Source organism: Rhodnius prolixus, unplaced genomic scaffold (assembly GCF_049639745.1).
Source record: "Rhodnius prolixus isolate KJV_2025 unplaced genomic scaffold, Rpr scaffold_8, whole genome shotgun sequence".
NCBI lineage: Eukaryota > Metazoa > Arthropoda > Insecta > Hemiptera > Reduviidae > Rhodnius > Rhodnius prolixus.
The window spans coordinates 11,740,819-11,762,619 of NW_027411593.1; the positions used below are offsets into that span (position 1 = coordinate 11,740,819).

At 33.9% G+C, this 21,801-nt stretch overlaps 2 protein-coding genes across 4 annotated transcripts in view; one reads left to right on the forward strand and one right to left on the reverse strand.

The window, feature by feature from the left end:
- The window catches only part of CrzR (corazonin receptor), a 160,886-nt gene that overhangs the window by 31,059 nt on the left and 108,026 nt on the right, over positions 1–21,801 (reverse strand). Inside the window, exons 1-2 of one of the 3 annotated variants that reach the window (XM_074121720.1) lie at positions 9,850–10,040; positions 9,393–9,517 (exon numbers count right to left, since the gene is read on the reverse strand). The exons of 1 other annotated variant lie outside the window; for it this stretch is intronic. The gene's annotated coding sequence lies outside the window, so the exon portion shown is untranslated. Of the gene's footprint in view, positions 1–9,392; positions 9,518–9,849; positions 10,041–21,801 lie in introns of those variants that run through there. One more of the 3 variants, XM_074121722.1, reaches the window with a different exon arrangement.
- Positions 1,071–3,468, forward strand: LOC141451518 (uncharacterized). The gene is made up of 3 exons (XM_074122956.1): positions 1,071–1,210; positions 1,383–2,517; positions 3,028–3,468. The coding sequence occupies exons 1-3, from the start codon at positions 1,071–1,073 to the stop codon at positions 3,466–3,468; spliced, it is 1,716 nt and encodes a 571-aa protein (XP_073979057.1).

Here is a 21,801-nt window from a genome sequence, read left to right on the forward strand (position 1 = left end):
TTTGTAATTAAACTTCACGAAATCGAAGTATTTTTAGCCATTCAAGATTAGCAGAGAACCACATTTAAACCTTACTCAATGGATCATTTTTTAAAAATGAAGTGTGTGTAGAAGGCACTCCACTGAGTATGTACTTCATCAAGTGGCGTATGATATATATCTCTGGGCTCACTTTCACTTATTGCAAACAAATAAGTTTGAGGAAAAAAAAGGTGCTTTTTTATTCCCCTTTTTAGGCGACAGTGTATTAAAAAAGCTCCTGGTCCTATAGACCTCAGGTGTTGAAGTGCCTTAATTTAAATAATAATTACAGCCTATTTAGAAATAAAACTGCAAAAAGAATGAAATTCAAGTGTATTACAAGCAGCATGCAAAGTTTAAGATATGCTGGAAGTACTTTGTTAACAAATTCTGGATCATTAAATGTGAAACAGAGTAAAAAAAAATGCAAAAAATGATCAATCCGTAAAATTAAAGTAAAAAGATACAACAAAAAATTATATTAAAAAAAAAAAAATCAAAATAATGACTAAGATTGCAGATTAAAAAAGAATTTCAAAGGTAACAATCATTTAAAATTCTCAATGAATTTAAAAAGTTTGTAAACTAATTTCTTGTAAAGTAATTCTTAAAGTTATTACATAATTACAAATTTAGTAACATATTCCCACTCTGTGGGAGTATTAATTCCGCAAATTGTTACCCGAAATATGATTATAACAAACATTGAAATTTATTAATCCCAACGCTATGAATAATACATATAGAAAACTGACTTGTTCTATCGGTACCAAATTCACAAATGTACTGGTGTAAATTGCTACCTATGAGTAATCCGATTCACTAACATTATTATATAATGGGACTGGCGAGTTAGAAAATGAACATTTACTAATTAGTTTTGTTTATTACAATGATAAACCTACAAAACTTTAGGTTATTAACTAAATGAACATTTTTTCAGTTGTTAAACATACAGCATGGATGCAATCAGCCTCCCGCGAGGGGTGTCTGTTGCATGCAGGCACTGGGGATTAGCACCCCTACGGGTTACCCTAGCTCAGGGCACCATGCACTCTCACCATAACAATACACTCACACTCACACTACATGCACTCACATCGCAGACTAAGGCAATAACAAAATACACCCTAGGGCTACCGCCCCTAGGAAGCCGCCCCGGAGGGGGAGCAGGTCTGGAGGCTCAAAGGTGGCAGCCCCACCACTAGACTTGGGTGCGGAGGGCTAATAACCCTCCCACCTGAAACCGCACTTATTACGAAACCTCAAAGCAAATCAACCGGACGATCTCAACGGCAACGACCTAGGAACTGTATAACGGATTATAAACTCGGAACATGGAACATTTTAACACTGTACAGACTCGGAGTTCTTCATAAGCTCTTAGAGCAGATTGACAAATACAGAATAGATATAATCGCCATTCAGGAAATCCGGTGGTTAGGAAAGGGATCTCTAGAAAAGGAAAATCATACCATATACTACAGTTGTGATGAGAGACTTCATGCATTTGGAACTGGATTTGTCATAGGAAGAAAACTTCGTCAACAGGTAATCGACTTTAAAGCAGTAAACCCCAGAGTCTGTGTTCTCCGTATCAGAGGGAAGTTTAAAAACTACAGCATAATAAGCGCCCACGCTCCCACGGAAGTAGCTGCTGACGAAGATAAAGAAGCCTTCTATGATTTATTGGAAAGGACATTCGACCAATGCCCGAATTATGATATAAAGATCATAGCAGGAGACATGAACGCTAAAGTCGGAAAAGAAGATATTTATCGCCCAACTATTGGGAATCAAAGCCTCCATGACACTAGCAATAACAATGGACAGAGACTGGTAAATTTTGCTGCCTCACGCAATCTTGTCATTGGAGGGACACTGTTCCTGCATAAGAATATCCACAAGGGCACTTGGACAACGCCAAACGGCGATCAGACTAATCAGATAGACCGTATACTGATAAGTGCAAGAAACAGATCTGATCTCCAGGATGTAAGATCCTATAGAGGCGCAAATTTGGACTCTGATCATTATTTAGTTCTAGCACGTATTCACGCCCGTATATCAGTAATTAAATGTGAACGAGGGCAAAGAATTATGAAATATAACGTTGACCGCTTAAAGAATGAACAAGTCCAAAGAGAATTTACAAACTCTATTGATGCCCACCTACGTGGAATGTTAACTGAAGAAAATAGTGGGATAGATCATAGATGGGAAGAATGCTACAAAGCAATAAAACAAGCTGCTATCGAGACCTTAGGCGAAAGAGAGAGAGGAATTAAAGCCCACTGGTTCAATGAAGAATGCAGATCCGCTACAGATAAGAAAAATGAGGCCTATAGAAAGATGATACAAAGAACAAGAACTCGAGCTTTGGTAGAAGGATATAGAAGATTGAGGAGAGAAGAGAAACGCATACACCAAAGAACTAAAAGAGCATGGGAAAACAAAAAATTGGAGACTATAGAGAATTTAAGATTTGACAATCAGGTTAGGAAATTCTATCGAGAAGTAAATAACGGAAGGAAATCTTTTAAACCTAGACTGTCTGCATGTAAAGCTGAAGATGGGTCCCTCTTGACAGACCCAATGCAGATTTTGAATAGATGGAAGGGGCACTTTAATGGCCTGTTGAATGGGCCAGAGGAAGCAACGGAAGGTGCAAATACTTTTGTAATAACCCTGTAATCTGAGGATGATGAACTTGAACCTCCAGATGAAGAAGAAGTAACCAATGCTATTGAAAGGCTAAAAAATAATAAAGCTCCTGGCCAGGATGATTTACCCGCTGAATTCTTTAAGTATGGCGGAGAAAATCTAAAAAAAGAAATCCATGAAATAATGCTGTCCATTTGGACAGACGAACGACTGCCTGCCCCATGGTCTAAAACGATTATCTGCCCTATCCATAAAAAAGGCGATCAATTGGAGTGTCGCAACTATAGAGGAATCTCTCTTCTCTCATGCGCATACAAAATTTTCTCTCTTGTTTTGTTTCAGCGTCTTCTGCCGCATGTGGAAAATAAAATTGGTTCCTACCAATGCGGCTTTCGCCAGGGAAGATCAACTATAGACCAAATCTTCTCCCTAAGAATGATCCTTGAAAAGGGAAGGGAATATAAAATGCAAACCCATCACCTTTTCATTGATTTCAAATCAGCTTACGACAGTATTGAAAGGGAAGAATTATATAGAGCTATGGAAGAACTAAATGTGCCAAAAAAATTGATTCGCCTGGTAAGGCTCACAATGAGCACAGTTCGATGCACAATACGTGTACAAGCTGGAACGTCCGAGGAGTTTTTGACAAGAAAGGGAGTGAGGCAAGGGGATGCACTGGCGTGCCTTCTATTTAACATAGCGCTAGAGAGGGTTATGAGAGAAACGGAAATTCAAATAGGAGGCACTATTTTCAATAAATCGGTGCAAGTGTTAGCTTAGCTGACGATGTTGATATTATTGGAAGATCTTACCGTGCAATGGAAGAAGCATTCCTAGCCCTTGAACACTCTGCTCGTAGGATAGGTCTCATTGTAAATGAAGAAAAAACTAAATACCTAGCGGCAGACACGGATAGAAGGCTGCCGATGTCAATACCAATAGGCAGATACACATTTGAATCCGTCGATCACTTCACCTATTTGGGCTCTCAGGTCAACATTAATAATAACATAACAGCAGAAATAGCATGCCGAATCGTGGCGGCGAATCGGTGTTATTTTGGCCTGAAGCGCCAATTGTGTAGTCGCCTGGTATCCAGGAAAACGAAATGTTTAATGTACAAATCATTAATCCGCCCCGTACTCACATACGGCTCAGAGACTTGGAGCTTTTCAAGAGCAGACGAGGATAAGCTCCTTATATTCGAACGGAAAATACTCCGCCGCATATACGGACCGGTTCGTTCCGAAGAAGGGTGGAGGAGAAGAACGAATTTAGAGTTAGCCAGCCTATATGCAGAAATAAATGTAGTAAAATTTATAAAGCTGGGTCGACTTAGATGGGCGGGCCATGTGGCCAGAATGAGAGAAGATGACATGCCCAAAAAGCTAATGTCAGCACAACCCCTTAGGGTAAGAAGGGTAGGCAGACCCCGGCTTCGATGGGTGGACTGCGTGGCTGAGGATAGTAGAGTACTGTTGGGGGTGAGGGACTGGAGAACGGCTGCACAGGAGAGGGAATCTTGGGCGAGACGTATTGAGGAGGCCAGGACTCAGCAATGAGTTGTAGCGCCGCTGAAGAAGAAGAAGAAGAAGAACATACAGCATATTCAAACAGTTAAACCGCAAAACTTATGATCTAGCATTACTTCGCCTTACTCCTCATCAAGTGGAAGTATTGCGATCGTATCATGTACACTTGTTAATGGAAGAACATGTTTTAGACTCTCTCTGCGTAAAAAAAAGTTGTAGCTCTGTAAGAGGGTGTGTGCAGAATATATAAAATACTAAAATCGTAGATGACTCGTTCTGATATTCCATTTTCTCTTCCTAGGGGCTTCTTAAGCTCAATGTCCGATGATAGGAAGTGTTGTCTATAGAGAAATATCAGGAGGCCATCTCAAAAAGCTGTCAATGTCAGATGTTGACGCGACTTAAATTAAAAATAAATATTAACAATAATCTAATTGTTGGAAAGTAATTGGAACAATAGGAACTTATTTAATTTAGAAAATTGCAAACGCTTTTATACTATATAATGCATTATTGATTGGTTGATGATAACTACCTTTTTCGATTTTCTCATAAAATGGTAAAGGTTTTTCAAAATATTAATTACCTACTTTTATTTGAAATATTTTAATTTAAACTTTACATTCAAGAAATGTGCTAAAATACCTTTCAAAAAGGCCAAAGTCTACCTTGATGGTATTGCTTATTGTAGCGAAAAGGACAAATTGAATTTCCAGAATGTAGAGAATGTTGTTCCAATTACACTGCTAACACCGCACTCTTTCTGTGAAAGGAAACTCAATCAATCTTCAATAATCTATCACTCATTTAATACGAAAGTTCTTTTAAGCCTTTCAGGATTATCTATGAAAGCAAATCTAATTAAATATTAGTTTATGCTACCAATATAAAACTTTAAACTCAAAGAATTATTAAAATATAATTTATATAAAATAATATTAGAAATAATATATTTGCATAATTTTTGCTTTCTTTTATTACAAAAATGATGTCTTACTTGAACAGAAAATATTTTTTCGGAAATGTATGATAAGAGTGATGTATTTTAATTAAAAATATACAGTTTAATTTGAATTGTGACTTATAATATAAAATATTATAAGTGCTATCAAGTTGATCCCCCAAATAAATAATACTGAAATATGCAGATGTAATACTTTTTAATGTTATCATATAAATAATAAATCAAACAATTTGGTCGCAGTAGGTCTTCAGAGAAATATGTTCGCTCGCAAAACGGTTGAGAAACACATTTGTATTGAGACAAACTGTAATTATTTTTCTAATAAACTTGGGAAAATTGATTGGTACATTTGAAATTTTGGGGTGGACAATCAACTGATTTCTTTAACAGCAATTGTAATAAAATTGCGCACCAATAAATAAATTAACAATAGAATTTCTTGTTAAAAGAAAGCTATTCAAGGGGCACTTCAAAAATAAAATGTTTCAATTTTCAAACCTTTTGCGTGTAGATGCCTTTAAAACCCAACTAAAAATGGCAATTTGGCTAGCAAAAAAATATTGCCTCCTGAACACAATATTTCCTGTTGAAGTTAAGAGTAAACGCATCTTTCTATTGTGGGAATAGTTTCTGGTAGATGCTAGTAGAACTCCCCATAGATTTTGCGTACCTGCTCATAAGTTCAAAGACTCCAGTTCCAGTTCCTCTGTGTACTCGCACGTTGGTCTGTACAGGAACAGGGGATTCACAATTCCATCTCTCTTGGTGTTCACCTTTAAGGCAATATTTCTGACGAAGCTATATATCTTGCTCATTCCATCAATAAGGGGGTTCAAGAAAGGCTAGCACACAGGATCTGCACTTCCTGCTACCACTGTTCCCCATTTCTCCACTGCTCTCTCTATTTACAGAGAAGATAGCCCTCTTTTCCCACCTTTTTAAAGCAGAGTGCAGAGGTGACTGGTTAAGGAGCAGCTCCGTTCCAGCTGTAGAAAGAAGATCCACATGTCGATGTTCCATTTGATGATTTTAAGTAGGAGAAACCCATCTGTATCTTTAGTCTGCTGTAGCTCAGAAGGATTTTAATTTTAATTTCTTTGAGACAGACTGCCATCACAGCTTTAGTTAAATATGTATTATGATTCAAGCTAAAGTTAAATAAACAAACATTTCATCGTAAGTTTAACTACACTAAGTTATTCAAGCACATCAGCTAACAGAGTGTTAAAAAAATGAAGTTGGAAATAACATTTAGTTCACTAAATAACTAATGCTGCTGAAACTTTAGCGAAGGAAACTGGGCAATCCCGTTTGAAGTCACTGCTTTATTTCTATTCTTTAAGCACCCTCTTAAAAGGATGAAACTCCAGCAAACTTCAAGGAATAAATTTTAAGATTAAATAAAACATGAGTGATTTTAGGAGTAAAGTGGAGTGAGGCACAAAGATTTACAAATAACACTTTGTCTCATTTTACAGCTGGTAACAGTTTGGATAGACAGAGACAATTTATTGAGGTTTTAGTATCTTCTTTTGTACGTGCCGCTCATTTCACATTTTCTTTTATGTTGCTTAGTTTTCATCTTTTACTAGCAACAAAGACAACGGTTAGTTACCAAAATTATATTGTAAAACTTCCAGAGATAGTATTTTGACAGAAACTTATCAATCGGTAGTTTACAATTATTGATAGAATGATCAATTATTATTTGGTAATTTTATTAAAAATGATTCCTATTTTTAACTTTAAACTTCAGGGCCGCCGTGCAAAGCTTATCTCTTAAAGTGACTCTTCAGGACAAGGTATTTATAAGTTATATTATTATTATTGAAATGTGAATGATAAATGTAGCTTCTAGATGATCAAATACTATATATATATATATCGAGAATATTTCTTATTTATACGAGAATATTTCTTATATATACGAGAATATTTCTTATATATATCGTGTAATATATAAATCCAATTTTCAGTGAAAGTTCGAGGATGTGACACGATCTCTTTCTCTTTCTTAAGTAGCTCAAGAGAGTGAAAACAAATTAAAGTCCTAACTACTTGAAACTCTTGCACTCGTGAAGAAATATTAGTAAAGTTTACTTTTTTTAACTAGTCTGTCACAAATGATTGAATTATTACAACCGTTTAAAGATAGTTAGCCACTTAAGTAATACGAGTCCCTCTTACTTAACAGTGTGGCTTTAGAGGTCGATACTCACTCTGGAGGTGGTTGGAGGGAGTGAGAAAATATCAAGTTATTACATTGCTTGAGACAATACCCGTCTGGACGTACAACGTGATCATAAGAGTTGAGCTCCAGTCCCTCAGTTGGGTCTTTCTTGATACTACATGTTTCATTTTTATTTCACTTAGTTTTTCTTTTAGTTTAGTAGAAATAGTGGCACGTTTAATTCTGAAGCATATGCCTATTATTTTTATAGATTACAAATTTAATGTACCTAGAACTTACTAAAGTTTGAAACAATGCCCAATTTCAGAAGTATTCAGATCGTGTCAAACTTTGTCATTGAATTTTCAACGGAAATACACCTTTTGGGGTTTCCAGAGTCAAAAGAAGTTTTTTTTTTAAACCGCAGGAAGTTCAAATTTATATTTCGTTTATTACTTCCTTCTCAGAAGGATGCGATCAAATTTTCTCAACTTTAATTACCACTTTACTGAAAGCATCTTGTGATTAAAAAAACAAAATATTTTCATAAAAACGGCTTTAACGATACCCCCAACTTGGTGCAATTATTACAGATCAACAACCTATCGATTTGGAACATTTTTAAAGGAAAATTCAATTAATTAAGGGAAATTCAAGGATGTTCATTAGATATATCTCTCTAACGTGCCTTTATGGTTTGTACTAGCACTTAAATAATATTAAAGAGCATTAAATGCCATGCTCTTCTCTCACATCCCTCTCGTCCGAAAGTAACAATACTTCTTACCCTAGGAGAGCATGTCTCCTCCAATCTGGAAACAGAGCTCGGAGAATATGATTCCTCGGAGGTTCCCTTCCTCGCTCGAAATCTTCGATTGATTGGCCTGAACTTATGGTTCGCCTTTGGCTCAACTAATGGCATACAATAGTTGTAACTACCTCTGCCCGTAGTAAGTATATAGAGTAAATATTGTAGGGCAGAGGTGTCAAACTCAATTAAAACACAGGCCATTTGGTGCTACTGGCAAGATTCAAGCGGGCTACATCACATTTACAAATTTTATTGATAGGTATGATTCATACAACAGAACCCAGAATGCTTTAGAAATCTAGACGAACTGGAAGCTAATTCAGCGTTTTTTCCTTGAATATTGCCTTTCATTCTCCAAACAAAGGCTACCCTTTATGTTAATTTTAGCTCTGGCCGTAAAATAGTTGATAGAGACGGAAAAAGTAGAAATCTAGTCGAACTAGAAGCCAATTTGGTGAATTTCCCTTGTATTTTACTTGTCATTTTCCAAAAAAAGGCTACCCTTTATGTTAATTTTAGCTCTGGCCATAAAAATAGGTGATAGGGAGAGAAAAAGTAGAAATCTAATCGAATTAGAAGCCAATTTGGTGATTTTCCCTTGTATTTTACCTGTCATTTTCCAAATGAAGGCTACCCTTCATGTTTGTTTTAGCCCTGGCCATAAAAATAGGAGGTAGAGACGGAAAAAGTAGAAATCTAGTCGAACTGGAAGCCGATTTCGTGATTTTCCCTTATATTTTACTTTCCATTTTCCAAATGAAGGCAAACCTTCATGTTTGTTTTAGCCCTGGCCATAAAAATAGGAGATAGAGACGGAAAAAGTAGAAATCTAGTCGAACTGGAAGCCAATTCGGTGATTTTCCCTTGTATTTTACCTGTCATTTTCCCAACAAAGGCTACCCTTTATGTTAATTTCAGTTCTGGCCATAAAAGAAGGTGACAGAGACAGAAAAAGTCGAAATCTGAACAAGGCTTGCCAAATTTAAAAGACGAGCAATTAGGTGCAATTGGCAAGATTCACGCAAGCCAGAATGGAGTCAGTATTAAGCGTTGTTTGAGAACTTTTGCGACACTATTCTTTTAGCGGCGCTAGTCTACTTTCCTATATGGTTAGAAAGATCCTTAATCACAGTGAAGGAACAGAAGCTAACTTAGAGTAAATAAAAATTGAAAGTTTTACGATAATCTTGAGGATTTATAAGAAGAGAGAGGCATGTGTATTCTTACCAGAGGATTCAATGTTGCAAGAGCAATGACATATTCGTTTTCATACCCATGAGCATCACTATTTTATAATTTCATCAACGCTCACCACTTTTCTTAAGATTTCTCATCAGTATTATTCCATTCTCCTATACATTTAAGAAAATACCTTATATTAAAGAAAAAATATTTGGCTTAAAAAAGTTAATGGTATTGTAGAAGTTAAATTGCCATTTTTTTGTTTAATAAACGCAAAACGAATTTCCTTGCCACTGTTTGACCCTGAATTAATTGAATTCCACTTTCACTGGCCAGTTCAAGTTCACTATGTGTTTATGGCTACTTTTTATTCAGTAATACTAATGGATTTTTTTTTTTAACTTGGCATTTCTCTGTTTTCCTAACAAGATATCAATTACCACTTTCCTCGTTTTAATAAATACAAAAACATTCAGGTGTAAACATCTTTTATCTTACTTACATTTTGAGTAAAATGTTTATCTTTTTGTAACCGCTATATTCTTGTGGGTTCTTCAATGCTTGTTTTTAAAGGCTAATTTTAGGAAGCATTACCTTTTCTTACTTTTTAACAATAATGAACCTAGAGAGCCGTATGACTTTGGTTGAACTTTAATTGTACGTAATTAACAATTAGTTGAGCTAAACAATAAGGAACCTCCCTTTGTTTTTAACGTGAAACATTTTTGTTACCTTCTCTGATAACTGGGCTAATTAGCTAGGTGTGTGAATACAAAGAGATGTGTAAATGTTTTATCACTTTTAATTAAATTAAATTGTATGTAATAAATTGATTGATTTTTTTTACATTTTGAGAGGGGAAAGTTAAGAACGGAGAGTATGATTTATTCCTGGATAATCTAAAAGATAATAATATTAAATATGAGTTAAGGTGGAGTCTCAACAGCTAGTATTCAGAATATTTGCTTTTACTTTTTCTTATACATTAAAATGTAATGATTGGATTTTTAATGATTTATTAAGGCGCCCTCAAATAAGAGGATCAAAGAAAAAACAAGTAGGTGTTTATTAAGTGTAACTGTGAGCCATAAAAATGGTGACAGGGTTTGTCCTTCAAAATTTCTGATGATTCTGGTTAAGGAGATGTTTAAAAAATCGATTTTCCAAGATGTTAGAAATGATAATTTCCTCTCCACCTATTCATAATCTAAATGGAGCTGCTCTATCAACTCTGAAGCATCCTGAGGAGATGTTATCCTAGCCTTAACGTGTCCTTTATTAAGGCTTAAAGCTAAAGTATTCAGCCGGCAAAGACACTCGGTCCCATTCAAGTTCCTCGAGCTTGTTACCAGCGAGACCGATAAGAGGAAACCAACTGTGGCTGAGGATGGACTTTTATAAAAGAAAGTTTGTCCATTATATACCATTTATTACGCTAAGAGGTTATAGTTTGAGTGTACTCTTTTAATTTTCAAATTAAGATTGTCATCTTCAGAAATGTTAATAAGAAATTTTCATTTCTAGAAATACTGTTTGTAACAATGGTTTTGTTTGAACCACTTAATATTTAAAGTCCATGTTAATTTATTTTTCTGTTCTAGCAATAATAAATTTACTTTCAGTGTTTTTTCTTTTAATAAAGAAACTGAAATTAATTTTTTTAGCCTTCCAAAAAGATATCCAAAAAATATTCAGTTATATACTTGAAAAAGGCTCACTTAATGGATTGTTAAAAATAAAAGAAGTAAATAAACACCATTTTACTAAGTTTGCACGCCACTAAAATTAAAGTAATTGTCACTTTCAAGAAATTTATACACCCTGTTAGTTCAAAGGTGTTATGCAATTTATAATTGAAAAGCATAACTTTACAAAATGTTTTGTGAATTTGGGTTTTTTTATTAAATAGATATTGTTGTACTAAATTGATATTATAGGTTTCCTTTCCTGGAACTGTTGCGTCGGGGAGCAAAGCGTGCTAGGTTTATCTCAAAGTGTCTCCCAGTGTGCTGCTGCTGATAGTACAAGTATCCTGTTATCTCCGAATACCCAGCATCTTTTGGCTGAATGGTTCTTATTCGATACTCCAGCCCTTCTTTGAAGTAGCGAGTAGGACAGAGAAAATAGATTGACTTCTGCTTGCGTTCCTTCTAAAGTTGAAACCGTCCTTTTATGCAATGAAATCTAATCTAGGAAGTCATGCCATACATAAGTCGAACTCCCCGAGCGTCTGGTAATATGGTTAATATCAAATTTTCGTGAGGTCTCGCAATTAACGGGGATTTAACACGGAGGGTTTTAACATGGAGCTGGCAGAATGCCTTATTACATGACATGAATGGTACCCTCCCTAGTGGCCTCTTTGCATTGATGCGATGGTCTCTTACATTGCTGTAATTGCTAGGATGCAAATTAAGACCTCTGATACTTGGAGACCAGACACAATTGATACGAAAATTTTGCAACTTGTAAAAGAAGAGTTTGCTCCAATTTGAACTTTAAAGGGCCAGTACAGTATCCTTTGTTGGCTGAACCTGCCATAAGATCTGATGTAATCTAAATGCATAAACTTGCAAGTACGTCTCAAACCTCTACATTACCCTCGTGTACGTACTTAAGGGGTTCAAAGTGAGTTTAATGTTCTAGAACCCTAAAACAATATTTTTATAGAAAAATGTTTTGTACGTAGATATCAAATTTTGAAGATAATTTCCCAATTTTTATGAGAATCAAGGCGTTTTTGAGAGAATGCAAAATATTCCACTATTTTCTAATCTAATAAAACAGACTTTAGCAGCGTTTAGTACATGAAAAATAGTTTATTAAAATATGACAATTTAAAAGTCAGCCAAGTTTAATTTATCAAAATATCAGACACACTTAAGATCAGAGGTGATTTGATAGAAATTTACTTACTAATCACTGGTTTTTGACTTGATGACGAATGACGGAAAACTGCTGCTAGGGGTTCGTCCTACCATAAATACCTTTTTTTTTTGGAGTGTGACAAGTGGTAGCTTGCCTCCATCTGAGGTTGTAAAACATACCATTTTTGACGTCATTTCTACCTCTTTTAGTTGAAATCTCTTTTAAAGTGTATTTTTAAGTATTTGTAAAACGCTATTCTTACATCTATACATTCTGCTAATTTTCTTATTAAACGCTTTGCTAATTGATGTGCGGCCATAAAGTTTCAATATTATGTCCTGAATAAAATGAGAATTTAGATGGATCTAGAAAATTCAAAACTGTGAACGTATCTAAAAATACAAAGCACACTAATATGCCAGAAAATTATTTCAGAGTATTTCTTCTGAAGTTGACCCACTTGAAGTGTCTCAGACAAAATAATTCTTCTTTTTCCGAGGAAAAAAATAACAACAGTTAACTAATTCCAGGACCTAACTTTTTCTTCCAATTTTTTTAATTAATTTAACTTTATTTATTTGTTAGTTTTCTTATTTTATTGCGTGTAAGGATTAATCAGTGAGTTCAGCTGTCTAGCATATAGTGACTTCAATGTAATGAATTCTTTTACACACCTAAGAGTTTAATAATACAATAATGAGAGCTTCAAAGAAATTAAAACTGGATGTTACTTTATATTAACTTCTCCGTTAAAATCAAGGGCCATATCGCTAAAAGTCAAATTAAATATGTTGATTATGCCAGTCAGACAAGGCTTCTGACAGAAGCATTGGAGGTAATGCTAAATACGTATCTGGGAATAAAGGAGTTGAGGACGATTATTTTGGACCATCATGTTAAGGAGATAATAGATAGAGGTGGCTGACGAATGAAGAACTAAGGGACTGTTTTTCTGTGCCTGATCTTCAGGCTTATACATATAGGTTGATTACATTGGTTTGGCCATGTATTACTCTGTATGGATAATAGAAGAGCTGATAAGCCAAGTTTAAAAGTATATCCATGGTAGTCATCTACAAGGAAGACCATGGGCTCTTGGTAAAGAGACAATGTGGAGACCAACCTGAAAATCTGCAACCTTGTAGGCAACATGACAACATTGTAGCCATGGCGCTGACATTTAAAAGCGTAAGACAGAGAAAAATGGTTCAAGAATGTAGAGATAGAAGCAGAAGTAAAAAACCTATCTTCTCTATTTTTCACGAATGTGTTATCAATAATTGTTATTTGGAGCATGCAAATATTAAATTTATGTCCTTAAATGGGAAAAAGCAAGAAGAAAATATAGGTAAAAAGCAAAAGCATTTCAAAATAAGGAACTTTAGTCCAAAATAAAGTGTTCTTGGAACTGATTTCAATTAAAATGTGACATTATGTGATTAATCAAAGGTAATGTTTCATTACCAAAGAGATATTCAATGTAGGAAATTTAAAATAATTATGCATTCAATAAATAATTCTCCCTCCTCTTTATTTCCACAGCATTATCATCATCATCAACGCCCCAGGGTACGATACGTCGGACAACACCTATACAACGACAGACAATCTACGATACAAAAACGAACTGATCTCAATCTCAGGTAATGAAATGCTAAAAAGGCAACAGGACAAGCGTTCAAAACTCCAGAGTAAAGAACAGAACTGCCCTTCAAACCCCACCCACCATATGGACATATGGATTTCAACTCTCCGTATCAACAATCCAACATCAACCGACTTCAAATCCAATTGTCTAAAATGTTAATAACAATTGTTAATGCAACTTTCTTCTTTTCCAATCGTATAAATTTTATACTTTGCTGTTCTCTTTTACAACTCTTTTATTTTATTTCTTTGTTATGTAGTAATATAACTTGAAGAAAAATTGAAATTAGTTATTATACTATAAAAAAAATTGGATAGGTTATAAAATTACCAAGAGGGGATGATAAAAATTTGTTTTTATTGTTCACATCTTTATTGTAGCGTTCAGCATCAGCCGTGGGAAATCATTCTGGTTCGTTGAGTCTGTCCTACTTCTTATATTAGAAAAGGTCTGCTCTTTTTCTTATTTCATATTTTTCAATATATAGGTAATATATATACAATTTATCTATTGATACCTTTTTACTTTTATAGTATCTGAAAATATGTTTTGTTAAGGTAAATTTTTGAAACAGAGATTTCGTAGTGAATTCACGAATATTTTGTGAATTCCTGAAAGGAGACATTTTGTAAATGCACAAAATCAAACTATACCTAAGTTTTCTCATAGATTCAATGAATGTAGCTGTCTCATAAGTAGTCAAAATTCCGTTAACCAGAAGACCAACTCTCGGAAAGTAACATTTAATTTCTAGCCAGTTCTTAACCTTTCTATTTTTGTCTTAAAATCTACTCTGTATAATATATATGTATAGTCGCTTCCACGACTTTTATCATTCAAATGTAAATGTAGTATTTTACGTGAACACACATTTCTTTTTACTACATACATGGCTTCCAACCATCTTCAAATTTTTACAAAATCTCACTTGGCTGGAAAAAGTCATTCGGCAAAGTGATTAAAAACGATTAAAAAAAAAAAAAATTTGAAACAAAAAAAAAAGAGCAATACCTTTACTCGAAATAGATTGGTACTGGTCACTGATTGAAACAAAACATTTTTTTTTTGGCTGATTCTCTAACGGAAAAATATTAGACTCGTGTTCGGTCCCATGTGCCACCTCTACCTGGTAAAAACAAAACAAAAAATTAGTTGTATTATGAACTGTATTTTGGTTATTTTAATTAAATTTGATTGAGGTTTCTCCATCATAAAATAACAAGTCTTACATCAATTTCATCAGCCATTCATGCTAAATGCAAAAAAATACTTTCATTTCAGGAAAACAAGTAACCCAAGAAAATCAACTTAAAATGTGGAAATACTCTTTCTTTACAACTTTATTCGCAAAAATAACTTTTTTTTTTTGTCTAAAATGAGCACCATTTTTGAGAAGTTACAAATTTTGTTAATCTATAAGAGGGCCACTGTACAGTAAGTTACGGAATTTCTTTCTCAGCAGAATTTAAAAGGTGTTATCGTTTAAAATTTAAAATCAAATTACTACTCGGTCGCAATAATTTCTCTTTCAATGCGGTGAGTGTAAGAAAGAAAAACCATTGATTTCATTTTCCACAGCATGCATGATTTCTATCTGGATGATAGTGTGGTGATAGAGCATTAGCGCCTGAAAAGTAGAAGCCCCATTTTTTTCTTCGCATAAATGATAAACCAGAACTGAGACAGATCAAAATTCGGAGCGGTGAAATTGAAAGAAAATTAACATTGATTGATATTGTCAAACGTTGCAAATCCAAACAAGTATTCAAAGAAAACATAATGAGATACAAGGTAATGATGTTACAGGATTCAACTGGTAGCTAATCAAAGGAGAATGTTCGATAATTTATACTGAGGAAAATATTGATCCAACATTGAATTACATAACAAAGAACAAGTCTGCACCTCATCTTCACAGTACAAAGAAAGTTGATATAATTGGGGGAAAAAATCAAATCAAATAAAAAACAAGATATTTCACTAATTGAACACACGTGACAATCGCTACAAATACTACTACTTAAAAAGGTTGCAAATTGTAAGCATATATTTTACTTACAAATATTAAGAAGGTTTTGTTCTGATTATTTTATGATCTTGATGTAATTATAAATTAAAAGAGGTGAGATGGTAAATTTGGAAGTTCAATTTTCAAATAAGAGCTTGATATGTATACTTTAATTCTGTCAAGTTCATAAAAAGTGAGGACGAAAAATGACTACATTGTTGGTCATTCTAGAGTTCATTTCCTGATTTTTCCTTCGTTTTGAAAGTTCAGTTCCCAAATAAGGGCAGCTTAATATCTATACTTTAACTCTGTCGTTTTTAAAAAGTGTCGACGAAAAATGAATACATTGTTGGTCATTCTAGCGTTCATTTTTCAGATTTTTCATGTTTTATGTACCTTGTCAACGGAGACGATCTTTCTTTCTCAACACAAGACCAGCTTGCTGTAGTATGATGCGATATTTACAGAAATTGTTGAAAAATTGTACCCGTTGTGAAATTGATTTTTTCCAAATTTTATATTGAAATGAGATTGTTAATGATCACAATAAAAATATTAAATTGACAATGACAAAGAAATTTTGGTTTTATCAAGAGAATTATTGTTTACATTGCTTAGTTACTATAACCCCATTGCTCCTAGTCCGAGATCTTCTGCTTCAGTTACTTAGGAATCAATTTCCAATAAGTAAAATTTACACAAGATTCTCCTCTGGCCATGCGAACTGAATTGGAACAAAGTAAGCTCTAACGCTTTTGCCGTATTCTCTTGAAAAACGAGGATTTACTCTTCTTTTCCGCTGTAGAGATAAACATTTCACTGCCAGATATTAAATTGGAGTCGTTTTTAATATTTGAAATGTATGGCTAAGATGGAATTTACAATTTAAAATAGTAATTACTTATGATTTTTTCAATTCAGCTTATATACTTTGAAACTATCACTAAATCAAACTTTGCGTTTGCCTACCCGATGTACACTACCTAACTTTGACCGAAATTGGAGCTACGAAATGGAAAACATCCTGTAATTCGTAACAATTGCGGAGGGCTAAGGGCGGAGGTAACCTTATACCTGAGTGACCAAATTTAAAATTCAAATTTAATCCCCTTAATTTAAGATCATTCTCATAAATTACTACGCATTGCTCAGTAGATAGACGTATAATGAGCGTACTCGTATCGCTAATACTAGCATTTAGAACGTAATTTCGGCGATTATGACCGCAACAATTGATGTTCCAGCAAAAAAAAAAATTATGATTCGTTATTTGGAAGGAGTGCTATTCTAAGAGAATTTTCGGGAGATGTAAATTTTAGCGATATTCAGAGATATTGCCAGCATATCGATTAGTAACTCCTGATGAGGATCTACAGCCTTATGGGGAGAAAGAGCCATTTTAAGCTTGCGTCCTACGAGATAATAATTTTAATAAATCGTTTGTGATTTGAAAAATAGACTAATACATGTTGGATAGTGGATGGTACGTATTCAAGAGGGCAGAAAGATGTTATAGAGCAACTTCAAAGATAGTTGTTTTCTGGCTTTAAAAATTCTTATAATTACTACACGAAATGATTACTGTTCTATTGTAAAGGCGGCTCTTGGTAGTCCTCCTTTTTATCTATCTTGAGATCGCCTAACAGAGTACGGGTAGCTAAAAGCTTTTTTTATCGTATAACAGCTGGTAATTTATTTCAAGATACAGCTTTCTGTCTCGGTTTCGAAGACAAACCGAATATGATTTGATGTGAGAAATTCGCAACGAAGAGAAATAACAAAACTAATTTCAAATCTCCTTAACAAAAACTTACAGTTTAAAATGTTAGGTATAAGGGTTGATTAAACGCCAAAAGGTACAATTTTATCAAAATCGGACTAAGCGTTATAGAAATATTGGTAATAATAGTTTTAGAAAGGGCCTTATTTGGGTGGAGCAAACTCCCCTCCTTATGAGGCACGGCATCGAGACTTTTAAAGTGCAAATCTGTACAAAATTTCGATTCGAATGACACTTCATTCATGAAAATCGGTTCACGGGTCGATAATTTGCAACGATCGCTATACTTCCCCTTAACAAGTGTAAGAGCTGATCGCCGCTTTAATGTTACGTAGGGGAGCCCTAACCCTATCATCCTACCAAATTTTATCAAAATCGGGCCAAGATTTACAGAGTAATTAGTAATAATAATTTTGGAGGAGGCCTTACATAAAGGGGGCTATCTCCTCTCCCATTCGATGTACAGGGTCGAGACCCCCAAAAGGCACATCTACATAAAATTCCGAATCGGACGATACCTCATTCATGAAAATCGGTTAGCGCGTTTAGGCGCTATGTTGTTTACAAAAAAGGTAACAAGAACAAGAAGAACAAGAACAAGAAGAACAAGAACATTTTTTGAAAAAGTCGTTTTTGCTCATTTTTAGCAACTTTTTTCTCGAAACCTATTAGATCTGGGTTGTTGCAAAAAAATTACAGTTATAAAGGAGGGTTTGCCCTTTATTTAAAAGAAAATTTGGGAATTTTATCTTTTATAGAAAAAGAGAAAAAAATTGTCAAAGTTTGGTGTTTTTCAAGGTTACGTTTTTTCGTGCAGTTTTTGACGATCAACCCTTATACAACTGTCCTACCGGACAGTTTTAATTTAGTAATATTATTTTATTCATACGCCATTCCTCAATACTCTAGTGCATTAATTAAAATAGAACCAAAGTTTTCTACCGAGTTTTGTTTCTGCTAATAAAAAGGTAGAAGCAGACAGTGGATAAACAAAAGGAAGGTGTGAAAAAAAATCTTTTCATATTAAAAGTTCACTTATTGGTTAAACTTTTACAATTAAAATTCGCTTAGTAAAATTTAGAAAATTCTCCTTAATCTTTCATTAAATTTATGGGATGTATTTTTGTACATTTGGTTAATTCTTTCCGCATTCACTTAAGATTTGTTTCAAATTAAAGTAAGAAATAGAGAAGTATACGGGCAACAATTATACTTACTCTCTTTTTTTTTATAATTATTACTAAACACTTAATTTGCCTTTAATGGGTAGAAATGCAAGTTGTACTGAAATAAAACTTTAGAGCCATCATATGTGCAGATGTCACTAATAAATGGGTTGTTACGATAATAAGCAGGCTGAGAGCGAACCATGCTGTGTGCGGATCGTATTTTCATAGGATCAACAAAAAAAGGTGCTCTCCTCTTTGCATAGATTGCAATGAGGATTTCAAACATACATTAATGATTGTCCACGTTATGAGGTAGAAAGGAAACGAATGTTTGACGACATATACAGGTATTTAGATGCACCCTTTCGATACGAAGACATAATATTCTCCACCAACATCTATGTGCTTCAATCTATAGCAGAGGTAGTAATGAAATAAGAATGTATTTAAAAGTTATAGCCGATTACAATGAATGGAAGAAAATGATTATAGAAGGATTACGTGATTTTAATTTCGGTTAAGCTATAAGGACGGCAGGAATATAGAGTACTGATCCATCCATTAGTTGTAAGTTTATGTAAATAGTTGTATATAGTAGTAGGATGAATGAGTGAAGCGAATGTATTTATAAGTAAGAATGGAGAGTGAGTGATATTCTAGTGATAAGCACCTAGACGATGCTGGCTGTATGGCGAAGGCCAATGACAGGAAGAAGGCAAAAAATGTGCAGCTTTTTCTGGGTGCCCAAATTAAATTTTCCTAAACAAATTACTAAAGGATTTCCCAAAATAAATGATTTCTTGATTTCTACAACAAAGCAGAAATAAATAAATAATGTCTAAACAAACGAAATAACTGCTACTTTTTTGGGAGGTCCTGGCATCTAATGTCTGCATTCCAGCAATACTTCTCTCACAGAGTGCAATTCATTTCACTGCCTAGCAATAAAGTTTGTATCCAATAATAATTAATTTACATCACTATATCACAATTAATTGATTTTATTAAATGTTTAAAACAATACGTAGCTATTGTGCGTTTTATAAGCAATCACTTCCATGTTGCTGTGTTTGCTTGTTCTGCTTCAAGTTTAACATCAACTAGATGTTCAAACAGCTGGGAACTAGTGAAGTTTCTAACCGCGATATTAGCTCAGAGTTGAGAGTTTTCTATTGTAATGAATAATTTTATATCAACACAACATACAGCGCACTAAATTTTAGCATTTAAATTAAATTAAACTGAATTAATAAAGGATTATTATTTTTTCAAAATAATTTCAAATAACAAACTGACTACAGATTGTTTTAAGGAACAACTGAATAATTTACTGTCTTGAGACTCAAATCTATTTGGAATAGTAAGAATTACATTAGTCCCTCAAATGATTATATATATATAAAAGTTTCAGTAAAAACACTTTCTCTGGCGAATGCTGAACGTCCAATCTTTAAAATTTAAAGCCTTATGAATAATGAACCAGTATAAGTTTGATAATTTGACAACTATTGAAATCTTACTTTTGTATAATTTCTCTTACTATCAACCTAGTGAGAATTTCACATACTTAATTTTAGTAGGTCGGAAACCCATCCTTAATAGGAAGTCATGAAGACTAGATTTGGTTCAAATGTCTATAAAGCAAGTGCATCCTAACGAGGACACTTGATACCAAATGCTATATCACATCCTAAGTTCTCTCGAGTAATTTCCCATCGTTACACTCTGAATTTCCACCTAGGTTGGTTACAAGGATTAATTTCACTGTTTACAGATTATATCTCGTTAAATAGTCTCAGATTACTCAGACCAATTTGTAGTGAAATAATTGGCCGATATGTGCATTGCACAATCAGCATTTTTTTTTATTCAATTATTATTACAAAATTGGGTACATTTTTAAACCACTAATAGCTTTAGTTCTATTAGTTAGGCTGCCAACAACTTCCTAACTATTAATTGTAGCCGAATAATTAATAGGGATGAAGCCTGAGGCGGTGATGCCATTCTATTACCTCTTTATTAACGGCAGATAGTTAAGATCTGGCAGGCGAAGCTAAATAGATACAATTTATAACAATTCTTTTTATGTAATTAAATAAAAACTTGGTCTTGTTGATTATAAAGTAAGAAGCAGATAAGTTTTGTATACAAGAGGATCTTTAAGGCAAAATAAATTTATATAGTTTGTTTTTGTTTTATTAACGCGAAATCACATTGGCTTTTAGGCCATCCTTTTTCTAGTTAAAAATCACGATGTGGATTATAGTGGTTTGCAGCCGTTGATGTGGCTATTTCTAGCAGAGATGAGCAATTTTTTTTTTTTTTATTCTAGGCATCCGGGTTTTCTTTGCCTATGATCAAGAAGTAATCTCTTGAATAGAATCATCACGAGGCGTTACAAGAATCGCCATGATTTCTGCCAAGACGTTTCTGCTCTGAATTCTTAGTTCATTCCAGAGAACAGATGAGGACCAATCTTATTTTTTTAAAAAACGTAAATTTCAAGTTAGTATTCAGAACAGAAAATTCTACACGATTATATTGCTTCCTCTTTCTAATACGAGAGAAAGAAGTAATCAATAACTGAATTCGTCATCCAATTTTTTTTTTACTTAGTAATTTTATCTAGTTTTTTTTTTTTTAATTTCTCTTTTACTTCAACTACTTATCATATATAATTTATCAGTTTACAATTTTTTGTCATAAAAAAATCTAATATTTCCTCCTTTGAAAAGCGAATATTTCATGAAAAGAAGAGCTAAATTGATGAACGATAGGAAGAAACCATTATTACAATTGCATAATAAATTTGCAAGCAAATGTAATTTGAAAATTAGATGAATTGGAGAGTAAATATCAGAGTGCCTAGGATATTACGTTGAAATCCCAAAGCTATTTCTCAATCACTGTGACATTGTAATTCATAACTTATGACGCTTATAATATTGTTGTTTAATTACATGGTCTATGAATAACTA

Bases quoted from the DNA above. Each gene is read 5' to 3' on its own strand.
- LOC141451518 (XM_074122956.1), top strand. From the start codon at position 1,071: ATGCACTCTCACCATAACAATACACTCACACTCACACTACATGCACTC. The intron at 1,211-1,382 runs GTGGCAGCCCCA...AACACTGTACAG, and splicing joins GCAGGTCTGGAGGCTCAAAG to ACTCGGAGTTCTTCATAAGC. The intron at 2,518-3,027 runs GTTAGGAAATTC...GTTTTGTTTCAG, and splicing joins ATTTAAGATTTGACAATCAG to CGTCTTCTGCCGCATGTGGA.